At 55.3% G+C, this 22,053-nt stretch overlaps 8 protein-coding genes across 8 annotated transcripts; 5 read left to right on the top strand and 3 right to left on the bottom strand.

Annotated features, from left to right (window-relative positions):
- Nucleotides 1-927: 927 nt before the first annotated feature.
- CCMA1212_010310 (UPF0357 protein) lies at nt 928-1,314 on the bottom strand (the record flags this gene model as incomplete). The annotated part of the gene is made up of 1 exon (XM_073707359.1): nt 928-1,314. The coding sequence occupies one exon, from the start codon at nt 1,312-1,314 to the stop codon at nt 928-930; it is 387 nt and encodes a 128-aa protein (XP_073554143.1).
- Nucleotides 1,315-2,178: 864 nt separating this feature from the next.
- CCMA1212_010309 (putative 60S ribosomal protein L28e) lies at nt 2,179-3,198 on the top strand (the record flags this gene model as incomplete). The annotated part of the gene is made up of 6 exons (XM_073707358.1): nt 2,179-2,230; nt 2,363-2,463; nt 2,560-2,583; nt 2,704-2,828; nt 2,970-3,133; nt 3,194-3,198. The coding sequence occupies 6 exons, from the start codon at nt 2,179-2,181 to the stop codon at nt 3,196-3,198; spliced, it is 471 nt and encodes a 156-aa protein (XP_073554179.1).
- A 1,607-nt stretch (nt 3,199-4,805) lies between these two features.
- CCMA1212_010308 (Malate dehydrogenase) lies at nt 4,806-6,476 on the top strand (the record flags this gene model as incomplete). The annotated part of the gene is made up of 7 exons (XM_073707357.1): nt 4,806-4,818; nt 5,013-5,044; nt 5,153-5,263; nt 5,402-5,489; nt 5,594-6,056; nt 6,120-6,264; nt 6,336-6,476. The coding sequence occupies 7 exons, from the start codon at nt 4,806-4,808 to the stop codon at nt 6,474-6,476; spliced, it is 993 nt and encodes a 330-aa protein (XP_073554178.1).
- A 391-nt stretch (nt 6,477-6,867) lies between these two features.
- CCMA1212_010307 (Trafficking protein particle complex subunit 6B) lies at nt 6,868-7,937 on the bottom strand (the record flags this gene model as incomplete). Its single annotated transcript, XM_073707356.1, has 4 exons — nt 6,868-7,002; nt 7,119-7,208; nt 7,316-7,433; nt 7,540-7,937. The coding sequence occupies 4 exons, from the start codon at nt 7,935-7,937 to the stop codon at nt 6,868-6,870; spliced, it is 741 nt and encodes a 246-aa protein (XP_073554171.1).
- A 3,889-nt stretch (nt 7,938-11,826) lies between these two features.
- Nucleotides 11,827-12,349, top strand: CCMA1212_010305 (uncharacterized protein; the record flags this gene model as incomplete). The annotated part of the gene is made up of 3 exons (XM_073707355.1): nt 11,827-11,989; nt 12,068-12,121; nt 12,201-12,349. 3 exons carry the CDS (start codon nt 11,827-11,829, stop codon nt 12,347-12,349), a joined length of 366 nt encoding a protein of 121 aa, XP_073554173.1.
- A 492-nt stretch (nt 12,350-12,841) lies between these two features.
- Nucleotides 12,842-15,778, top strand: CCMA1212_010304 (GPI ethanolamine phosphate transferase 2; the record flags this gene model as incomplete). Its single annotated transcript, XM_073707354.1, has 6 exons — nt 12,842-13,056; nt 13,116-13,160; nt 13,220-13,511; nt 13,581-14,593; nt 14,663-15,117; nt 15,213-15,778. The coding sequence occupies 6 exons, from the start codon at nt 12,842-12,844 to the stop codon at nt 15,776-15,778; spliced, it is 2,586 nt and encodes an 861-aa protein (XP_073554172.1).
- Nucleotides 15,779-16,074: 296 nt separating this feature from the next.
- Nucleotides 16,075-19,296, bottom strand: CCMA1212_010303 (Condensin complex subunit 3; the record flags this gene model as incomplete). Its single annotated transcript, XM_073707353.1, has 2 exons — nt 16,075-16,586; nt 16,671-19,296. The coding sequence occupies 2 exons, from the start codon at nt 19,294-19,296 to the stop codon at nt 16,075-16,077; spliced, it is 3,138 nt and encodes a 1,045-aa protein (XP_073554175.1).
- A 393-nt stretch (nt 19,297-19,689) lies between these two features.
- CCMA1212_010302 (uncharacterized protein) lies at nt 19,690-21,972 on the top strand (the record flags this gene model as incomplete). The annotated part of the gene is made up of 1 exon (XM_073707352.1): nt 19,690-21,972. The coding sequence occupies one exon, from the start codon at nt 19,690-19,692 to the stop codon at nt 21,970-21,972; it is 2,283 nt and encodes a 760-aa protein (XP_073554174.1).
- Between the last annotated feature and the right edge of the window lie 81 nt (nt 21,973-22,053).

The raw sequence follows: 22,053 nt of genomic DNA, 5'->3' as shown, positions 1-22,053 counted from the left end.
TCTTCCCTTCTTTCAACAAACGTTTTACGGCCATGAAAAGCCTCCATTCTTCTGGCGTAGCCTGACTTCGCGCCACGGAAAAAGGTGCCTGAGCTGGCGCCACTGATTTCATACGAATCTGCCGCCAATACTTACTTACCTTACTTTATTTGGTCTTTGCATGCTGTGTACATAGTTATAAACAGTCTGTTAGGCGGATCATGAAATGAGCTACCATGACGCTGTGGGGGCTTCGATACTGGGTTTTGGCTGAGCAACTTTGGGTGGCAGAGGCGTTATGAGGACACGGCATCACGAAAAAAGAAAACAAGTCTGCTGAATGATGTGTAATACTATAGTATGGTTCATTTGATGACTGATATTCAGCGCGCCGGCGTCTATAAACCGGCAATGTAATAATAATAATACTATAAAGCGACTTCCAAACTCCAGCTTGGACCAAAGAACAAATGAAAATTGAGAGGACTAAGAAACGATATCAGTTGACAACGTGTTGGAGGGAGTAATCGCAGATTTGCACGCATCAGCTGTACGATGGTCTTTATACCACTGTCTCTGGAACACTCCTTGCTTGCTTGGAGTAGACAAACGAACAAAAGGGCGATGAGAGAAAAAGATCAGTGAGCGACTAGAGAATGGAAATGCATGCGACCAAGCGCAGACTTGAACAAAAAGGCTGAAAAGACAGTAGACAAAGAAACAACGGAATGAAGTGAAGGTGGTAATGTAGAGATGAAATGACAATGAAAAACGCTCCCGCAGATGCTCAAAGATGTTGATAGGAAAAAAAGTGGTAGTGGTGATACAAAATCGAGACAAAGCATCCAGACATGCAGCAGCAACAGCAGCAGCAGCGCTACAACGTGGATTTCACAAGTCCAAAGGAATCAAACAGGCTACGTCGCTCAAGGGCTCGCTCTCCCGTCCTCATGAGAAGCTCACAAACTTGGGATCCCTCGGCCGCCCGTCGGGCCCGATGCCGTTGGCCTTGAACCGGTTCTCCATGTACACCTTGCGCGCCTGGTCGAACGGCAGGCGCCTCTTCTTCATGATGCGGAGTACCTCTGCCTTTGCGTCGTCGTCGAGCCCGGCGCGGGCGTCGCCGCCGTCGACGTTGCCCGTCAGGTCAAAGGTGCTGCTCGACAGGCCGGCCTCGATGTCGCCGGCAAAGGACGAGGGTAGGCGGGCGTAGAGGTAGTCGGAGCCCGGGAGGCGGACCTCGTGCAGGCGGCGGAGCCAGCAGGAGCGCGTGAGGAAGAGGGCTGTTGCGAGGACGACGAGGGAGACGCAGAGGGAGTAGAGGAGGTACGACATGTTGTTTGTTGATTGTTGTGTTCGTTTTTTTGCTTCGTTGTTGTAGTTGTTGATGATGATGATGGCGCAGTCGTTGCGTTTTGCGGGTGGCTCGGAGATGGAGGGTGTGGTGCGGTGTTTATTCGGTATAGTTCGTTTTAAGGAGTTGCGCGGAACGGAGATGGAGAATGAGGCTCGAGAAAAGCGAAGAAGGAGGATTATGAAAGAACAATAGTGAGAGAAGAGAAAAGTGTCTTTAATGTCAAAAAGTGCTCCTCTGGAGATGTTGGGCGGCTAGCAGATGAACCAGTTCATGGCTAGGGTGGTTTCGCGGGCGGGACGGCCGTTTGGTTGCGCTTGTGCAGTCGAGAGAGCACTTCGTAATACGATGCGAGCGCTGCTGTTTTGGAGACTGGAGGGAATGCGATGCGACAGGACGGATTTGGTGAGGCCTCAAAAGACGTGGCCCGTCTGACGTGGTGCACTGCACTGATGCGGCTTGACGCAGGTCAAAGCAGTGGCTGTGCGGGATCCATTTGAGCTTCCTGGTCGCACCATGTGGTTGATGGAGTGGAATGGAGTGGCCGGGCTGAACCTGATCCGATCCGCGACACCAGCCACAGGAGAAGGCCAGGGAGAACTGAAATACATACGTACGAGTAGGTACATAGGTACGTACCTAGGTAGGCCGATAAGGAGCGATAACGAGGCGCTGCTTGCGGCCTGGATGGCGCTAAACCGTAATCAGGCAGCTAAGCGAGCCCGCACATTTCGGCTGGTCGACTGTTTCTCTGCCCAGCTCTTGTGAGGAGGATTAGCGACAACGAAACGAAACGAAGGAACCTCGAAACCCGTCAAGACATCTTCGACACAAAATCCGACACAATGGCCGCCGCTCTGCCCAACATTTCCTCGGACCTGATCTGGGAGGTCGTCCGTGAGTTCTTTTCTGCGCTCTCCCCGACCGAAGCTCCTTCTCAGCTGTCCTCCGAAAGGGCAGTTCAGACGGGAGGCTGCAAATCATCTGCGAGGAGGGGATATGGGCTAAAACGGTGATGTTATGGCATAGGATCCAACAACAGCTACCTCCACAAGACCGGTGCTGCCCAGAATGGCGGCGTCCAGTTCTCCCGCGACCCCCTTAACCTGAAGAACGTCCACAGCCGAAAGGTACGCGAGCTCGAAACAGACAACTTATTCCATTCAAGAGTGGAATTGGTTACACCTTGGGAGGATATCATGAGGGCTAACTGACTGGTTGAATAGTACGCTGGTTTCGTCAACGACAAGGTACGATCCGACTTCCCCTTTCACGAGCGAGCAATCGAGCAATTACCGAGTTCAACCAAATCATCCAAAAGAACGAACAGAGACAGAGCTGTTTTTATACTAAGACATTGGAATGAATAGGCTGTCGGTGTCCTCCCCAACGAGAAGGGCGGCGTTGTTGTCCTCACCAAGAAGCCCGTTGCTGCCGCCCAGCCCAGCAAGGGCCTCGTCAAGACCACCATTGGTGGCGGCAAGTCCACCCGCAAGTGAGTCGAGAACACATCCAACATGCAGCCTTTCCCATGGATTGCGAGAACAACCGGGAGCTGGAGGATTGATTACGAGAGAGTACGGTTACTCGGGAGGGAGAATCATGTCATGCTAATGACGACTCGAACGAAATATAGGACCTACAAGGCCGTTGCCAGCCAGGTCGCCAAGACCGGCTACCGCCCTGACCTCCGCGCCGCCGCCGTCGAGCGCGCCTCTGCCATCCGCCACTCCCAGCTCCCCGTCAAGGCCGACCCCGAGCCCAAGCTGAGGGGCAAGAAGGCCAAGGCCGCTGCCGCTGGTGAGTCCTAAACAGAGGGAACGACGAAAGAAGAACAAAATTTCTCGGACCACTTGAGAGGATGAGATGAGGATGAGGGGACGAGGGGAGAGGGTTGAAGTTGGCTGTGGCTGGGAGTAGGGATCTCAATGGCGTATCTTGCGACTGTATATTTTGGCTTGGCTTGGTATTAGCGACGGACCTGAGGGGGAGGTTTGTCCCGTTGAGGGTTATTCCATGTTATGACCTTTGGAGGTTTCGCTGTTTACGGCCGGAGCTGCAGCTGGATCCCGAAACCGTCGAGCCAAATCAAAAACAAACTCCTTACCAATTCCAGCGGGTTCTGGCAGTGTCTTGTGAAGTGAGAATGAGAATGCAGCTGTGCCTGCAGTAACTGATGCGGTCTGAATAAAGATGGGACGATGTTGTGGGTGCTACGTATCAAGACAGCCTCGGCATTAACCGCTGAGCACCCAGGCTCCACGAGATCCAGGATCTACCATAAGGTGTGGCCATCATGCAGCCATATGGCCGGTCTGTACTGGCGCTCCGCCCCTCCCCCGAGTGCCGCCGGCGAAACCAAAGACACGGCTCGGGCATCCGGGTATGCCACTTTATCAAAATGTTCAAGCTGATATTCCCATCTCAACGAACAACCTTACAAGTTCCCAAAAGCTGCATTCTTAATCACCCGAAGAAGCAATTCGGAAAGCGATGAAGTCATGATCATCTTCGAATACAGGCAATTCCGATCTCACACGAGAGTTGGCAGCTCGGCTACCTTGCAAGCCAAACGCTCATCCGCTCCGGCCCGGCGAACCTCGGAATCAGCGGCCCGACCTTTTGTGTCATTCCTGGTTCCGCTATTTCAACGACCCAAGACAAAGTGCCTTTCACAAGCATTTTTGTGAGGTTTCCCTAGTACTCGGGATCAACAGGCGGATCGGAACATGACGGGGAAAAGGGGGCGAACGGAGATCCGAGGTTCATTGTCTGTTGCGGAGGCTTTGGTGATGCCGTGCCTTTCTGAGCACAGTCTGGTTTTCGGCCTGTAGATCTGATGGCCTAGGGAGAACTGTACCAAATCCCCGTCCAACATGCACATGCTACCTATAACAAGTAATAACAGGATTTCCTCGTGATACCTTAGCATCTGGCTATTATTCTAGCCTCCCGATTGGCCAATCCCGGGCTCGCTCCATGCCAGACAAGCACCCACGAGCAATATGTGAGCTACCAGAGAAGAGCTTCACCCAATAGCGGAGAGCCAGACAGACAGTACATAACAAGCCAAGAGGGAGCACAAGCACGCAGACAGGCAGAATAAAAGCCCCTCCGTTTAAACAAGGCATAACTACCTGACACAAGGGGAGCTGCACAGTAGTTAGTCCAGAGAGCAGCGAGTGGAGGCACCTGGTTGGAAAATATAGCGCGCGATTCATCCCCCCCCCCCCTTTGCGCTGTGTTGGACAGGGCAGGAGCCATCCCGCTTCCGTACAAGCAACGACCCCTTCCCGTTCTTACGCAATTCCCCTCTTGCAACAGGAACCTTGAGCGATAGATAATCCATCCTCTCCTCCATTTTCCCACCTCGCCATTCTTCTTTTTGCTCCTCCCACTATACCCAAGCCTCTCCTCTGAGCTCCCTCTTTCTCTTATTTCACCTTCTTACAAAATCCCTACAACCGCCACAATGGTCAAAGCAGGTATGCTATGCTATGCCTTTCTCTCCCAGAGCTCAGCTCAAGAATTGCCCCTCAACCCCGCACCACCAGCAAACGGAGGGGGAGAAAGCTGGGCGCTGAGCGAGCAAAGAGCTCGCGTCATCCGAGGCGGAAAAGCGCATTCGAAAGCGGGCTGTGATAGAACCAAGACTGACCATGTTCGTGTGTCGCGATAGTTGTTGCTGGTGCCTCCGGAGGCATTGGACAGGTATGTTTGCTGCTCCCTCCCTCCCTTCTCCCTCTCGGATTCTCGCAATCCGTCTTCAGTGGTGTGCCTCTGTCGCTAACTCGGCGCGTCCTCTGCCACTTCGCATAGCCCTTGTCCCTCCTCCTCAAGGGCAGCCCTCTCATCGACGAGCTGGCTCTGTACGATGTTGTCAACACTCCTGGCGTTGCCGCCGACCTCTCCCACATCTCCTCTCCCGCGGTAAGCTCCCAGCTCCTGCTCCGGCGTCGACCTCATGCATCCTCGACCCTCCGCATCACCGACTAGCACAGCTTAAACTTCCCTTGGCCCGACCTCTACGGTGGCTCTCAGGTCGCTAACGCCGCTGTGCTTTGATAGAAAGTCACTGGCTACCTGCCCGCCAACGACGGTGCCAAGGCCGCCTTCAAGGATGCTGATATCATCATCATCCCCGCTGGCATTCCCCGTACGTATACTAGGCTACACAATCACTTTAGGCTGCTGCAGCCTCGGCATGTGGTTGAAATCTCCCTTGTTTCTGTCCTTGCTAACACTGCGACTGCTCAACAGGCAAGCCTGGAATGACCCGTGACGACCTCTTCAACATCAACGCCGGCATCGTCAAGGGCCTCATCGAGACCATTGCCGACGTTGCCCCCAACGCCTTCATCCTCGTCATCTCCAACCCCGTCAACTCCACCGTTCCCATCTCCGCCGAGGTCCTCAAGGCCAAGAAGGTCTTCAACCCCAAGCGCCTCTTTGGCGTCACCACCCTCGACATTGTCCGTGCCGAGACCTTTGTCGCCGAGATTGTTGGCGAGTCTCAGCCCCAGAAGCTGACCATCCCCGTTGTTGGTGGCCACTCTGGCGAGACCATCCTGCCCCTCTTCAGCAAGGCCAACCCTGCTGTCAAGATCCCCGACGACAAGTACGATGCGCTTGTCAACCGCGTGCAGTTTGGCGGTGACGAGGTTGTCAAGGCCAAGGATGGTGCTGGCTCCGCCACTCTCTCCATGGCTTATGCTGGCTTCCGGTGAGACTCCTATGGGCCTAGTTTTTCTCTTCGATGATTGCATACTGACATGCGTACCTCTAGATTCGCCGAGAAGCTGCTCCGTGCCGCCAAGGGCGAGAAGGGCCTCGTCGAGCCCAGCTACGTCTACCTGCCCGGCGTGCCCGGAGGTGAGGCCATTGCCAAGGCTACCGGAGTCGACTTCTTCTCCGTCCCCGTTGAGCTTGGAGTAAGTCTCGACAAATTCCCTTTCCCGTACTTGACTCGCGTAAGAAGCATTCTTGGCTAACCTTCACGCAGCCCGAAGGTGTGGAGAAGGCCACCAACCCCCTGGAGGGCATCACCGAGAAGGAGAAGGAGCTCCTGGGCAAGGCTGTCGAGGGCCTCAAGGCCAACATTCAGAAGGGCGTCGACTTTGCCCACAACCCTCCCCAAAAGTAAATATCTTTCCTCCTGAAACTTCCAGCCTGTGGGTAGCTGTTCTAGTGTCGAGGGGAGCCAGTCTTGAGGGACAATAGCTATGACTACTGGGTATAATATATATACGCGCGCATAAGCAGGGTGGCTGATGATTTGCTCTCTTTCATAGGCTGTAAACTTGTCCCAGAGTCTCTTCCTTTCCATGCGAAGCCCTTGCCGTTGGGATAGTCTTTTCTCGTTCCACACTGGCCTAGTCCGCGCAAGGTTGGATTGAGCGGTTGTTCGGGGTGCTGATGCTGGAGCGGGCCAGTCGTCTTTTCGCACAACGGCGCAGATGATCATCGGTGTCTGTTCGTATGTTGGAAGAACCGAATGAACCGGATCGGACAATTCGTTATCGAGGGTCTTTCGATCACTGTGGCTTTGCGACAACGGTCTTGATCTGGAATATAGCTGCCGGTAGCTCGTTGACCTCGGCTTGGACGGTGGCGCTGATACCCAGGGCGGCCAGGGCGCCGCGGATGATGCCGCAGGGAAACCAGAGGAACTGGTCAGTAGATTGAGTTAGTCAATACAAACTCTGGGTTCTGTGTGATTCCTTTTGTGTTTTGTGTGTGCGAATGCGTATAAGAGAGAGATCGGGTTGGAGGGAGAGTAACGTACGGGCTGTGCGCGAACGACGGCTTGGCTGCCGGTTTCCGTGCTCATGCGAGAAAACGGGCGGAAGGCATTGTCGGTCAAAACGTAGACTCCCTGGTTGGAGCTGTCAGTCAAGGGGGCTCTCGAGGACATGCGTGCTGTATGCTTTTGTTTTCTGTTGAATGGCGTATAAGATTTGTAGGAGATTGTTACAAACGTACGCGGTGGTTCGTCTTCAAGTTGTCAATGTTCTTGCCAAAGACGAGGGACCAGAGGTCTTTGCAGAGAAACTTGATGACATCGAGGGTGTCGTTGAAGCGGGGGCGGTCGCGGGAGAATCTGCAGTTATTCGAGGGGTGAGAGAGACTGGTTAGACGGGTGTTTTATGGTATGGTAGTGATATACAAGGGAAGGTATGGTATGGTGAGGTAAGGGTGATGTGTACCTTTCCACGAGGCCCTGCCCGACGCGATACCCTTGCGCTTCAAGCCGGTAGTGCACCGCATCGAGGTGCTCGTCGTCGTCTATCCTCTTCGCGGGATGATCGGCCGAGGAGGCTTGCGTTTGTGTTTGCGCGGCGGCGCTGTTGTCGTCGTCGTTGTCGGAATGTTGTTGCTGCTGGCTCGCCGTTGGAGGGGAGGCCTGGGCAGTAGAAGACGATGAAGTACCGGCGGCGGCGGCGGCGGTCGAAGGGGAGGAGGGAGAGGAAAAGTCGCGCTGGGAGGTGACGCGGTGGGCGAGCGGGACGAGCTCGATGAGGAGGAAGTCGAGGGCGGAGGTGGAGAGGAAGGAGGCGCTTGGGTCGGAGGCGTTGAAGGGCTGCATTGGGGGGGAGAGGGACATTGCTCCTTTTTAAATTGATGGTCTGTGTGATGCCCGTGTTGCGGGAGGAGAGGAAGGAAGAGAGGAAGTGTTGGGTGAGAGAGAGGGAGAGAGAGAGGAGAGGATGCGAGTTGTATTGGGGATGGTGGAGTTGAGTGGTGGTGAGAGAGGTTGCGAGATTGAAGTGAAGGGTATCGATTGTGGCTGCGGCAGAGGGACCTTGGAGGTACGAGGTTGAAGGTGTGGGGGTGGGCTTGGTGGGGTGTGTGGATGTAGCTGTACAACGACTCTGGTTTGAGATGGCCTGTAATGTAATATGCGCTTCATTGATGCGATTCTGGTCGAAATGGCAAAATACTGTACTAGTTCATGTCGTTGAGATACAGCTTCGTCAAAGGATACATTGACAGGTCGGAATGCTTCGAAGCCAGACCAGATGGAACAAGCGACTTGCACATCGACGACACGTACTTACAGAGGAGGACGCCCGAGGTAGCCAAAATATCCAGTCTTTAGATACAGTCCTGCCAGAAGTCACCACTTGCTACCTATCACTGCCCTAGTCATACATCTTTGTCTTCTCCGATGACGGATATGCTCCTGTGTCCTTGATATGAACTTGATGAGAGGGGGGAAAGAAAAAGGAAAAAGCAAACAAAATTGGCCCTGTGCCGACCTTTAGGGGAATCATCCTTTTTGTTCCTCGTCACCCTGAACGCCTCTGCTGACTTGATAAATCAAACCTCCCTCTCTCGTCTCTAACCCCTCCAACTGTCTTAGATGGAAACGCGTTCTACAGTTCCCTCTCTATAGTTTGACGTTTGATAAACACTCACTCTTCTCGCCTTCGACGCCGGCGACCACGCGGCTCTTTCGGCGGACGCCTCATGCCTTCTATAGCTTCCATACTGGCCTCCTAGGGCGTATAGTTGCTGGGAGACTCGCTGAGGAACGGCATATTCAAAGAGCTGCGGTAGCTGCTCGAGCCCGTGTGCTGGCGCTTGTTTGGGCGCTGAATTGGCTCCTCATCGTCAGACGACAACGTCAGATCGATGACTGCCGGCGCCGGTCGTTTGGCGCTATGCGAGCTGCCCCGCGGCCTTGTCGCCGAACCCTCGTGGCCTGCAGAGCCAGGCGTGTCCGTGTACGGGGTCAAGTGCTTGGGCGTAGCTGGTCGACGGCCGCCAATGATGATTTCCGACACCTCGACATCGTCATCGTCGTCGTCATCAGCATCATCATCGTCCTCGAGTGGTGCGCCGTTTGGCCTGGACAATGCCTCCTCCCTGGGTGGCTTGCTAGACCACTTGCCGTTTGGCTCAATGGTGACGGTTTCCAGGCTTTTTGGCGTCTTTTCCAGAATAGCCTTGACATAACTAGAGACTGGTCAGTGCTGGTTACAGGCTGCGGAGAGGGGTCAATGGAGGAGCGGTACGCACCCATCAACGGCCAGCTGTTCAAACGGCGCCGGCTTGTTGCAGATCGGACACAGCCACTGTGGACCTTGCTCCTGGAGCTGCAGGTAAGATGTGGCGTCAAAGCATTGGAGATGCGTGCATCTCACGCTCCGACAGGGAACTTCTAATCTCATGTAGGAGAGAGGGCACTTGAGAGATAGCACCTGAGAGGTTGCCACCACATCGGGGTCTTGTGCTATCTTGTTCACTGTTCATGTTCCGTTAGCAGTCGCGCACCAGTGACGGTGGTAGCCAAAGCAGACTTACGATCTCTTATGACTGACTCTTCAGTAATCTTGCTGCGGCTGGCGATTGTCGCTACCAGGTCTGGAACTGTGGTCACCTTGCAAAGGTTGACAATGAGGTAGTATTTCTGCAAAGGCGATTAGCGGAGATGATCTGAGAAAGAAGATGTGCGGATAATGCCGACGCATCAGGGAGAAGAGAGAGAGAGAACAAAAAGGGAGAGAAAGAGACTCATGAGATCAGAAAAAAGACAGAGGGAAAGAAAGTGAGGAGCAAATCCACTTCCGGTAACCGGCACCAAAAACTTACCTTGGTTGTCAGCGCATACGTAAACTCGATATTGTTCATGTAGTCTTTCTTCAGGCGCAGAGCGCTGGTAATGTCAACCGGCCTGGTGGAGCCGGGCTTGTTCTTGAGGCCTCGCAGGTTGGCCTTGATCTCGTCGCCGTTTACCCGGAGCTCGGATTGGTGTGGGAACGCAACATCTTGTACGCCGCTGTTGTCGCTCGCACAGAACACCATGATCCTGTAAGACTTGTCGTCGATGCATCGCTGTGCAATGGGGCAGTGGCTTAGCTTTAGCGGGATGGTGACAGAGTTCCTATGCTGTGCCATGGCTGGAGATGGACGACACCGGTCAGCGAAGGCTCCCCTCTTTGGCCAAGTCAACGTAACTATGTAAAGGAGGGTTCAACACTTGCCTTCGCAGGTACGCAGACCGCTCACAGGGACTTCGATGGAGTAGAAGGGGCTCGGCTTGAACGAGAAACCGTACGTTCCGGAGCCATAAGGGGAGACTGACAACCCGTCTGCAGCGACTTGCCCATACGCCCGCTGGCTGCCGAAGCCCGCGCTACCGTACGGCGATGTCGAGGACGCGGAAGCAGGCACAGATGGCTGCGCCACAGATCCGTTGCTCCGAGCCGTCGTGACCTTGGATGGACTCGCTCGCTGGGAATTAGCCTGCAAGATGCTCTGGCGGACTTGCTGGAATCGCGCGTAGTCATTGTTGGCCACCGTCTCGTTGATGACTGCGGGTCGCCGAAAGGAATAGAGCAAGAGAGGTTAGCACTCCGCGCGGTTAGGCGCAACAAGAGCACGCGAACGGGCTTCGCGGTGAGAAGCAACGCGGGTCGGAAACTCACGATTTACAATACGTCGCTGAAGCTCAGCCTTGACGCCGGTGCTCTTGAGCCCGTTCACCTGACAGACAGTAGAGAGCTGGCGATTAAACAGAGAGTTGCCCTGGACCTGCCGGAGCAGCGCGCTCACGTCATTCCGCTGGATCAAGCTGGACGAAGCCATGGTTCGGCTGGCGGCGCAGATGGTCGATCGAGAGAGAAGGCGCCCCGCATGGGCATCAAAAGAGGAGCGGAAGAGTCGAGGCGACAAGAGCGGGCAACAAGACAGCAGCGGTGGGCTGATGCAGAGGTCTGTGAGGCGATGCGATCAAGACTCTGGTCGTTATAGCCCGGGCAGGGGTTTGCGGACGGAGCGGACAGGATCGAGTCCGAGATCGCAAAGCAAACGCAGCAAAGAGGTCGAGGCCGCTGGACGGCACGAGGCGGTTGCTGTGGCGCTCGCTATGAAGCCGGCAAACGGCCGTGATGGTCGCCGACGATGCGAGGCAGGGCCGAGGGCGGAGAATCGACCGAGTTTATCACTGTTAGAGGCGAAGAAGCGCAGATGCAGACGTCGAGTCGTCAGCAGCGAGGCTGTGAATTCGATCGGGGGCCCAAGGGCGGCAACGGGCGAGTGATGCAGCGGCGTCCTTGACATTCACTCTCCTCTCACCCCGTCAGCCTCGCGTCGCTTCTGCGGTTAGGAGCGAGACATGCCAGCAGCCAGCAGTCCAAGGCAGAGAGAGAGGATAGATAGACTCGACGCTGTCGCCACTGGACTTTTGCGATCGGGCAGGCGGCGGCAGCTGGCAGAACTCGGCACCGTTAACGCGCGAAAAGGATTGTGGAGGCAACTGCGGGAAGCCGAGGGCGCGCTAATACGCCACACAGGTATGCAATCATGCGCCACACTGATGCGCTATCTTATCTTCTCCCGCCGTTATCGTAAACTTTCTTTCTTCCTCTCTGTACCAGCGTACTGTAGTATCAATTCGATCGGTATCGCAAGCAAAATCGACAAGACCGTCCGTCACGAAAGAAACACCGACAACAGCACAAAAAGCAAGAGATACGACAACCGCAATCATGGCCAAGAGTTCTCGGTCGAGCAGCAAAAAGTTCAACAACCAGCGCAAGGCTGCCAGCATCTTTGGGCCCGCAGAAACCGCCCGACAGGAGCGTCTGTCGGCCAAGCTGCTCGAGCTGGCAAAGCAGGCAAAGCCCGAGCCTGCGGAGATGAAGATTGATGGTTCGTTGGGTAACCCATGAGCTCTAAATTGATAGAGCATGCAAGAGTTCATGTGCTTTTTCTAACACTGTTGGGAAGGAGACGAGAGCGACAATGCGCAGGATGCAGACGCCCAGGCTGCAGATGAGACTTGTACAGTTTCCCACCCTCTCTTTGGCCTTGGCGCAAATCCTTTCTGATGAACTGGATGCTAACATGCTGCGATGCTCAGCCATGGACGTCGACTCGAAGAAGCCGACAAGACCGCAAATCACCAAGAAGCGCATCGAGAAGAAGCGGAAGAAGTCGAGCATCACGTTCCCCAAGTACAGCGACAGACTAGCCGCTAGGAAGAAGAAGAATGCGCCAAAGAAGGCCTGAGAGGCGAGATCCGGTCGATGTCTGATTTTCGAATTTCTCTTGCTTCTTGTTGGGTTCGGTTCATTTCTGTTATACGGAGTACTCATAATATTCATTCGTATTGTATTGTCCTGCATACCAGCTCTCAATTGACGATATCCATGACCATCCCTCAAGGAAAAATTAAAAAAAAAAAAAAAAAAATTGGCAGTAAAAAAAAAAAAAAAGTTCACAACCGGTAGGCGCGCCCCTGGTGCCTGTGGCGCAGCAGTTGTCCCAACTTGGACCTCTGGATCGTCCCTTGGCCAATCAATCCTCCTCCACTCCCGCTTGCTTCATTCTATATCCCTTCACCACACTTTGGCAATGCACGGGACACTCAACACCGGCACATTTTCATACACGCGTCTCTTTCATCTCCCATATGGCTTCCACTGTGCATCGCCTTGATGAAAGACTGTTGACTCCGGCCCTCTGAGAGTCTTTGCCTGGCTCGTCCGACCCCGTCAGAACATGGTGGCCTCACGAAACACATCGCTTGCAGGCTCTCTCCTGCTCACTGCCGCCAACCTTCTGATACCGCTGTCGATTCTCGTCTTTGCAACTGGTTTTTTCCCGTATAAGCCGTTTCTCCCCGGACTGGCCGAGTTTGAGCCTCTCGAATATGGACCTCCGCCCAAGGCACCATTTGATAGACTCGTGTTCATGGTAGTTGATGCCTTGCGGAGGTATGGATTGGATTATCACCTCTTATGACGGTTCGTCTCATGCTAAACTGCGATGGCAGTGATTTTGTATACTCTGATGGCTCTGGATTTGAATACACCCAACGGTCAGTCTCGTACATTGTATAGCTGCTTGCTTCATTGTCTCATACTCGAGTCCGTATAGCCTCATCCGAGATGGCGGCGCCATTCCATTTACCGCAAATGCTCGGTCTCCGACAGTGACGATGCCTCGAATCAAGGCCATCACCACAGGATCCATTCCCTCTTTTGTCGACCTTATTCTCAACTTTGACGAAGCCGACACCTCTTCCACATTGGCCGCCCAAGACACCTGGTTGGCCCAGCTCAAGGCCAAAGACACAGGCAAGCTCCTCATGTACGGCGATGATACGTGGCTCAAGCTGTTTCCAGAGACATTTGACCGTCACGACGGCACCTCTAGCTTCTTTGTCGCAGTAAGTTGTTTCTCAGACTCTGGAATCCTACTTGATGGCTCTCATTTGCTTACATGCGCACCCGTTAAGGACTTTACAGAAGTGGACAACAACGTCACCCGGCACATTCATCATGAGCTCGAAAGGGATGACTGGAGCCTGATGGTTCTTCATTATCTTGGCCTAGATCATATCGGTCACAAGTCAGGGCCCCGAAGTACGCATATGCCGGCCAAGCAGCGTGAGATGGATGACATCGTCCGCCAGCTGTATGAAGCTCTAGAAACCAAGAGTCACCTGCAGTCAACGCTGCTTGTGCTCTGCGGAGATCACGGCATGAACGATGCAGGGAATCATGGGGCGTCATCCCCTGGAGAAACGTCGCCTGCCTTGGTCTTCCTGGCGCCCAAGCTCAAGGAGATTTCGTCCGGATACGCAGCCCCTGAGCGGCCCAAGAACGAGTTCGACTACTATTCCATGGTTGAGCAGTCCGACATCGCGCCGACTCTCGCTGCGCTTTTGGGGTTCCCCATCTCAAAGAACAACCTGGGGGCCTTCATCCCGGGATTTCTGCCTTTTTGGCCTAGCTCGAGCGACAAGGTGCAGATTCTCATTCGCAACGCTAGACAGATCCTCAACGTCGTCACGGCGGCGTTTGGAAGTGAGCTCTTTGACGCTCATGCTGCTGTTGACCCGTGTGCTTCCAAGGCCACGGACGTTGATGAACTGGCCTGTGAATGGCGGAGGATCAGTTTGGAGGCATCCTCGCAGGCCGATGCTGCAGGGATTGACCAGGCCTGGCTGTCAGCTACGTCTGCTTGGATTCGTAGAGCCCAAGAGCTAATGAGCAGCATGGCATCCAACTATGACATGTCGAGACTTGCTCTCGGCCAGGGTTTGGCGGTTGCTGCCGTCGTTGCTAGTCTTGCAGTCTTGGGTCTGCAAGGCTTCCAGCAGGCCGGATCGCCGAAACCGCTTTTCATGCTTGCCGCGTCTTATGGGCCCATGATGTTTGCCAGTAGCTATGTGGAAGAGGAACATCATTTTTGGTACTGGACATGCACTTTATGGCTGGCTTATCTCGGTATTCGAGAGGTTGCAAAGTGAGTTGACAATCTCATTCACCTATCGTTGCACCAACATCTGATGATCCTAATTCTTTCTCATCTCAGATCCTCGCGTCTCTCATCTATAGCAAGCCATGTGCTGTCCTTGGCTGCCCTCAGGCTCATACGAAGCTGGAATCAGACCGGCCAGAAGTATGCCGGCGAGCCGGACACTGTCAAGACATTCATCATCCCCCACCCCGAGCTCCTCTGGGCGCTCATCACCTTGGCGTATGTCGTCGTGACTTTCCAGACACTCCAGAGCCTGGATGGCATGCCCTATATCCTGGCTACCTCCTTGGTGCCGGCCCTCTTCTTGGCAACCTTTACCTTCAAGCTTGCGTTTACTGCGGAGGATGCTCCCGAGCTGGTTGTGGGCTTTGCCCGCAACCTACTGGATACTTTCCAAGGCCCGTCCCTCATATTGCGAGCAAGGATTGTCTTTGGACTGCTCGCAGCGTTGTTGGGTTTTGCCATACATCGAGCAAAGACTGGAGGGCCTCGAGCCGCTCAGTCGTCCGGTACGTCTATGTCCATACGACAATGCACTTTTTTTTTTTTTTTTTTTTTTTTTTTTGATACTGCCTCTCGAAAGTCATGTCTAACTGAACAACAGTCGAGCTGTCCCACCATCTATGCACCCTCCTCGCCATGACGCAGTCCCGTGCCACCAACATCCCCCTTTTCCTCCTTTCCAGCATCATCCTCCAGGCCCTCCAATCCGCCAACCTCTCCATCGCCGAAATCACCACGTCTTCCATCCTCCTCCAGCACACGACCTTTTTCGCATTTGGCGGCTCCAACGCAATCTCGTCCGTCGACCTCTCGAGCGCCTACAACGGCATCAGCGGCTTCAACGTCGTCGCCGTCGGCATCCTGACCCTCATCAGCAACTGGGCCGGTCCCATCTTCTGGACGTCGGCGACGAACCTGCTTCTCCTGCAAAACTACCGACAGCGCCCGACGACGACGAGGTCGTTCCGGAGCCACGTCGTCCTGCTGACCGTTTTCGCGTCGACGAGCGTGGCGTTTGTGATGGCGGCGTGCACGGCGCTGAGGACGCACTTGTTCATCTGGACCGTCTTCTCGCCCAAGTATCTGTATGCCATGGCTTGGAGCCTGGGGCAGCATTTGTTGATCAATGTTGCCTTGGGGGCCTTTTTGTTTTGGTTGGGCACATAATTTGACACAACAGTTGAATAATCTCATGTCTTTAGTAATCAAGAGCATTCCGTTCATATTATGATGGCCAAAACGGGTCAGCGGCTTCCTATATTCAAAGAAGAAGAGAACATTTCGTTGACGTTTCCGTGGTCAACTCAATATGCCAAGTACTACTAACCAGTATCTTGATATATCCATCTTTAATGCCGAGAGCCAATCTACATAGTTACCTTTGCTCATTCATAAACACGTTAAACACACTCACATTGCCCATGAACATCCCGTCCCAGGACTTCTCAAGACAACACCTCGTTTCACACGTCCTCCATCTTGGTATCCTCGCCATCAGACAATAAATCCTCCACGAGCGAATCCCTCCTTGCGCCATGCTCCGGCACCACCGTCCCATCGCTATCATCTTCAACCTTGATCTTTGGCCTTCTCGCTCTCTCTCCCTCTCCCTCTTCATCATCATCTTCCTCTTCTTCTTCCTCGTCATCGTCGTCGCCCGCCCGCGATCCAGCAACAGACTGCTTATCCCCCGTAGCCTCCGACACTGCGACCGACACGCTGCGACTAGTGCGGCTGTGCGCCGGCCGCTGTTGCTGCTGCTGCTGCTGCTGCTGCTGCTCCTCGAGGCCATTGACAATCTTGCCTAGGCTGACGTGGATCTTGTACAGCGCGTTGCGGCCCGTCGTGTCCGTCACCAGGCCCTCGTCCACGGCCTCGCTGACGACGTTGTACGTCTCGCGGAGCTTCTCCTCGGTGGAGTTGGGCGAGACGAAGAGCTTTCCGAGGAGGCCGGCGACGAGCTTCTTCTCGGCTTCTGTTATAGACGCGTTTTGTTAGCCATCATTTTCTTGTTACAAAACGGTTGGGAGATAGGGGGGAAAGCTGGGGGAAAACGTACTGCTAATGTTGCCACGAAGCCTCTCGAGAATGTCGCAGGCAAAGTCAAGGTGCACATCGCCCTTGGGATTCTTCTTCTCCCCGTCGAGGACGAGCTCGGGGCTGTAGCACTTGCGCGGGTCTGTCCAGTCTACCAAGCAAGCGCCAATGGTCGTCATGCTGACCATGTCCTCCTCGACGTCGACGTCGTCATCCTCCAGACCCTCGCGTAGGTTGAGCAAGGAATGGAGCGCTAGCAGAGAAACCTTTCTCATGACATCCTGGTTCTCCAGCCGAGAGAAGCAAAAGACTGGCAAGAAGTAGTTGAGGGCTTGTCGGACCGTCTGGTTGGCGGAGGACGCGGGATCAAAGTAGGCAATCACCAGCGACTTTAGCAGCTCTTCGCAGGCCTCCTCATCAGAGATGACGCGCCCCAGAAGCAGCTTGGATGCCGCTATGGTGGCCGCAGCTTGCACCTCGGACGACCTGCCGCCACCCTTGACTGCCTTGACGTACACCTTGAGGACGGCCGGCGTCGTGGCAAGCAGCTGAGCTCCGTGAACGTTGAGAATGTCCGTCAGGATGTGCAATGCTGTGATCTGCAATGCAGTGTGTCCCTTGGTGAAGAAGTGAATGAAGAGCCCCAGGTTCTCCTCGGCCAACGACCGATCGAGGAGGGCGCACAGCCCGAGGCAGACGAGCCCTCTTTCACGAACGGGCGCCTCGTGGCTCCGCACAGCCGGCACCACTAGATTGTTAAGCATGGACACCAAGTCTGTGTTGTCCTTGAGGTTTCCAGCGACATGCGTCAGCATGCACTGGACGATGTGAAGGCATTTCAAGTTGACGACAATCTCCCTCACTGCCTTCTCATGAGCCTCTTCTTCGCTCATCTCAGGCTGATCTTTCTTTGAATCGGCCGCTGGCGTATTTTCTCGGCTTCTCTGTTCTGAGTGGGCAGAGACGAAGCTCTCGTCGTCTTCCCCGGGCAAGTCCACAATCGTATCGTGGACATCGGCAACAGCCTCGAGAACGACGCTGATGAACTCTCGCTCTCCAGCAGCGTCAGGAGCGCAAATGTATCGAAGGGCTTCCATGGCAAGCTTAGTTACTTCGTCTGGGAGGTCTGGGATGGCGAGGGACTGGCGAAGCAGCGTGAACATCTTCCTCCGGCCGACCTCGTCGGAGTAGTCAAGGGTCAGCGCTATGTGGAGCATCTGCTCGACGATGAACTCCTGCTCAACGGTATCCTCCTCCTCTTCCTCATCGACATCGTGCTGCGCGACTCTCTTGATGGCGTCGACCAGCACCTTGAGGTAGCGCTCCAGGAAGAAAGCTAGCTTTGTGACTTCTGGCAGCTTTTCCTCTATCAGGGATTCGTATCGGCCCTCGCCTTCGGTGCGGCAGAAGTCGTTGAAGCTCCTGGCCATGAAGACAGATTCGGCCGACAGGGTCTCCCAGAAATGGTCGTCTAGGACTACCGCCTCGCGATAATCCGGGCGGCCCTCCCAGAATCCCTTCATTGCCTCGAGAGCCACCCCATTCTCCATCCCAGAGTTGATGATGTCAATTCTCTCCAGGAGTTCTAGCAAGCCATCGAAATTCGGCGGTGCTTCTTCTTGTGGTGCTACGCCGGCACAGTCTGCAATCCATCGCTCTCTAAACAGCCTTCCAGCCGCCTTCCGCACATTCTCGTCTCTGTCGCGCAGCCCCCAGCGGAGTAGCTTTTCTCTCATGGACAGCGACAAGTGTCGAAAGTCTCCCAGGGCCGGCAGGAGACGGGAATAGACTGCCCGCCGAGTCGCGGCATCCTGGTCCCTTGCGCGCTCGAGAAGGTATGGGAGAGTAGCGGGCACGATCGGAAGGTTGACAAGGAGAGATCGTCGGACGTCGGCGCTCGGATCGTTCTGCAAGACATCCAGCAGCTTTTCCAAGAGACCAACTGAGTGGTTGTCGCTGTCGTCCGAGTTGTGTTCGTCTTCGGGTTGGTTTCCAGCAAGTCGACCGAGGCCCAGCACGGCCTGGACGCGGACCATGGCCTCCTTGTCTCGAATTCGCTTCAACAAGTTGTTGCGAAGGCTCTGGAATAGGTCGTCGTCGATGGCGTCGAGGGAGTTGATGATGTGAGAGACAAGTTGGGTCGACCGGAACCGCACATACTTGTCTTTGGCCTGCATCAGCGAGAGGGCGGTTTGAAGCACCTTGGAGGAGAGCCGAGTGCTGGGCGTTTCGGGCATCAAGCTCGCGTCGGCATCGGCCTCGTCCAGCAGCTCACTGTCCTTGTCCGACGCATGCCGCAGGAACAGCCCAATGAACCGAATCAGCTTCTCTCCCACGCTCTCCGCCTTCTTCACCGGCATGATGCGCAGCACGCATCGCACAAACTCGTCGTTGAACGCCTTCTCGTCGAACTGGTCAGCATCTGGCTTTTTTGGGTTGACCGGCTCGTAGCAGCACGCTTCCTGAATCTTGCGCAGGTTGACGGCCAGCTTCCGATGCGTGGCCGTGGTCCGTTGCGCATCGCGGAAGATGGCGCAAACCTGCGTTCGGAGGGCGTTGTCTGGTGTGTCGGGATGCTGCCGAGGAGCTGCGGGCTTCTGGGCGGTGGCTGCCGGCCTGCCGGTGCGAGTCCCTGACCTTGTAGGCATTTTGTCTCCTTTTCTGGTGGTCGAGAGGCGACAGATATCCTGCGCGAGAAGCCGCAAGATACAGTCGGGCTCTAAGGGGGAAAAAAAAGAGATGAAGTTGGTGGTGTGTTGTTTGGACGGCGCGTCGCTCACGGGAAACTGCGATCAACAATTCTCCCGTTTCGGCATAACGTGGCGTTGGACCCCGCCATCCATAATTGGCCTAGCGCCAAACATTGATTTACAGTACTACAGGACAATGCTCAACGATAAGATAAGCTGAAGCTCCAGATTTTTTTTCTTTTAGCAGAGCATATCTGGTACTTCATGGGCGCCTGCTCCCAGAACTTTCACTCGCATCGCAGTCATATAAGAAGCTGCTGCTGCAATTGACATCGGCTGCAGCACGGAATCATGGCGCCCCCCCAGAATGATCGAAAGCGCAGGAGGCAGGATAGCGAATCCTCCGCTGCCACAAAATCGCACGATCCGGACGGTGGCATCTCTCGGACGCCCAAGAAGGCAAAGGTGGAAGATCGACGGTCTGTCTTTGTGCGGTCATTGCCTCCCAGCGCCACGAACGAGAGCCTCGCGGACTTTTTCTCGCAGTACTTCCCCGTCAAGCATGCCACCGTGGTTGTTGACCAGAAGACGAAGGAGTCGCGAGGGTTTGGCTTCGTTTCATTCGCCGACGCCGACGACGCCAAAGCCGCCAAGGAGGCATTGGACAAGAAGGAATGGGATGGCCGGCGGATTCGAATCGAAGTGGCGGAGCCGAGACATCGAAACCCCGACCCCGACTCAGACGTGGCAGCCAAGAAGCCGGGAAAGCCTGCGTACCAGCCGCCTCCCACCAAGCTGATTATTCGAAACCTGCCGTGGAGCATCAAGACGCCGGAGCAGCTTTCCAAGCTGTTCATCAGTTTTGGAAAGGTCAAATTCGCCGACCTGCCCCAGAACAAGGGAAAGCTCAAGGGTTTTGGTTTCGTCACTCTCAGAGGCCGGCCAAACGCAGAGAAGGCCCTCGAGGCCATCAATGGCAAGGTCATTGATGGCCGAACCCTGGCTGTCGATTGGGCTGTCGATAAGGAGACTTGGGACAAGCAGCAAACAGCGGAGAGCGGCAATCAGGAGCCCAAGGACGGCGAGGACGAAGAAGAGCAAGAGAGTGAGAAGGCAGCTGGAGGAAACGACGGCGAGGTCAAGAACCGCGACGACCAACTGGCATCAGACCTCGCCAACTTTATGAAAAACTACATGCACAACATGGAAGACGAAGAAGAGGACGATGGCGAGGGAAAAGACGACGAAGATGAGGAAGACGACGACGAGGATATGAAGCTGCTGGACGAGGAGGAAGACGAAGAGAAAGAGCCCGCCAAGCCAAAGCGTGAGCTGATGACGGACAACTCCTCTACCGTCTTCGTTCGAAATCTCCCCTTTACAACGACGGATGAGCAGCTCCAGTCCTTCTTTGGCCACTTTGGCAAGGTCCGCTACGCCAGAGTCGTCATTGACAAGGCCACGGAAAAGCCGGCCGGCACAGGCTTCGTGTGCTTCGTCGATGCGGCAGACGCAAAGGCCTGCATCGTCGGCGCCCCTCGCCGCGCGCCACCGCCCGCGGGCGGCATCAAGCGCTCCATCCTGCAGGACGAAAACGCCGATCCCACCGGCAAGTACACGCTCGACGGCCGAGTGCTGCAGGTGGCCCAGGCCGTCGGCAGGAACGAGGCCGCCAACCTAGCGGAGAACTCGCTCGCGCAGCGGAGGCAAAAGGACAAGCGCCGGCTGTACCTCTTGTCCGAGGGCTCGCTCGGCGCGGGTTCCCCTCTGCGAGGCCTCCTGACCGACGCCGAGGTGCGGATGCGACAGGCGAGCGCGTTGCAGCGCAAGAAGCTCGTGGAGAAGAATCCCATGCTGCACATCAGCCTGACGCGACTTGCCCTGCGCAACATCCCGAGCGACCTCGGCGCCAAGGATCTCAAGGAGCTGGCGCGGAAGGCCGTCGTCGGCTTCGCCAAGGACGTCAAGGAAGGGCGCCGGCAGCCGCTCTCCAAGGAAGAGAACGCCCGAGACGGCAAGGACGCCAAGGAGAAGGAGAAGGACCGGAAGCTGAAACGCAAGGGCATCGTCAAGCAGGCCAAGATCGTCTTCGAGGACAACAAGGGGTCCAAGGTGTCGGAGGCGAGCGGGGCCGGCAAGAGCCGCGGCTACGGCTTCATCGAGTACACGTCGCACCGCTGGGCGCTCATGGGGCTGAGGTACCTCAACGGCCTGCAGCTGGACGCGCCCAACGGCAAGAAGCAGCGCCTGATTGTCGAGTTTGCCATTGAGAACGCGCAGGTGGTGAAGCGGCGCCAGGAGGCCGAGAACGCGGCCAGGGTGGCCAAGGCGAAGGGCAAGGACGGCGCCGCAGATGCTTCGGAGTCGGAGGAGGATGAAGACGAGGATGAAGAAGTAGAGGGGGCTCCCGAGCCAAAGAAGAAGACGAATGGCAAGCAAAAGGGCAAGAAGAACAAGGGGAACATGAACAAGGGGCCCAAGGTGAAGAAGCCAGCCAAGGAGGAGGACAGCGGCAAGGGGGAGGAGGAGAAAAAGAAGAAGCCGGCCAACGCAAAGGAGGCGATCCAGCAGAAGCTGATTGCGCGCAAGAGGCTGATGCGCAAGAAGAAGGCTGTGTCTAGGGGGAAAGCATAGTTTTTGGGTGTGTCTTGATATCCAACGGCATGTGGGATTATTTTTTTTCTTTTTCTTTTTGTTAATGAATTCTGCTATGGG

The sequence above is a fragment of the Trichoderma ghanense genome (assembly GCF_004382785.1).
Source record: "Trichoderma ghanense strain CCMA-1212 chromosome Unknown scaffold_24, whole genome shotgun sequence".
In the NCBI taxonomy this organism is placed as follows: domain Eukaryota; kingdom Fungi; phylum Ascomycota; class Sordariomycetes; order Hypocreales; family Hypocreaceae; genus Trichoderma; species Trichoderma ghanense.
The sequence above is the reverse complement of the archived record's forward strand: the minus strand, read 5'-3'. Positions and strand labels throughout refer to the sequence as shown.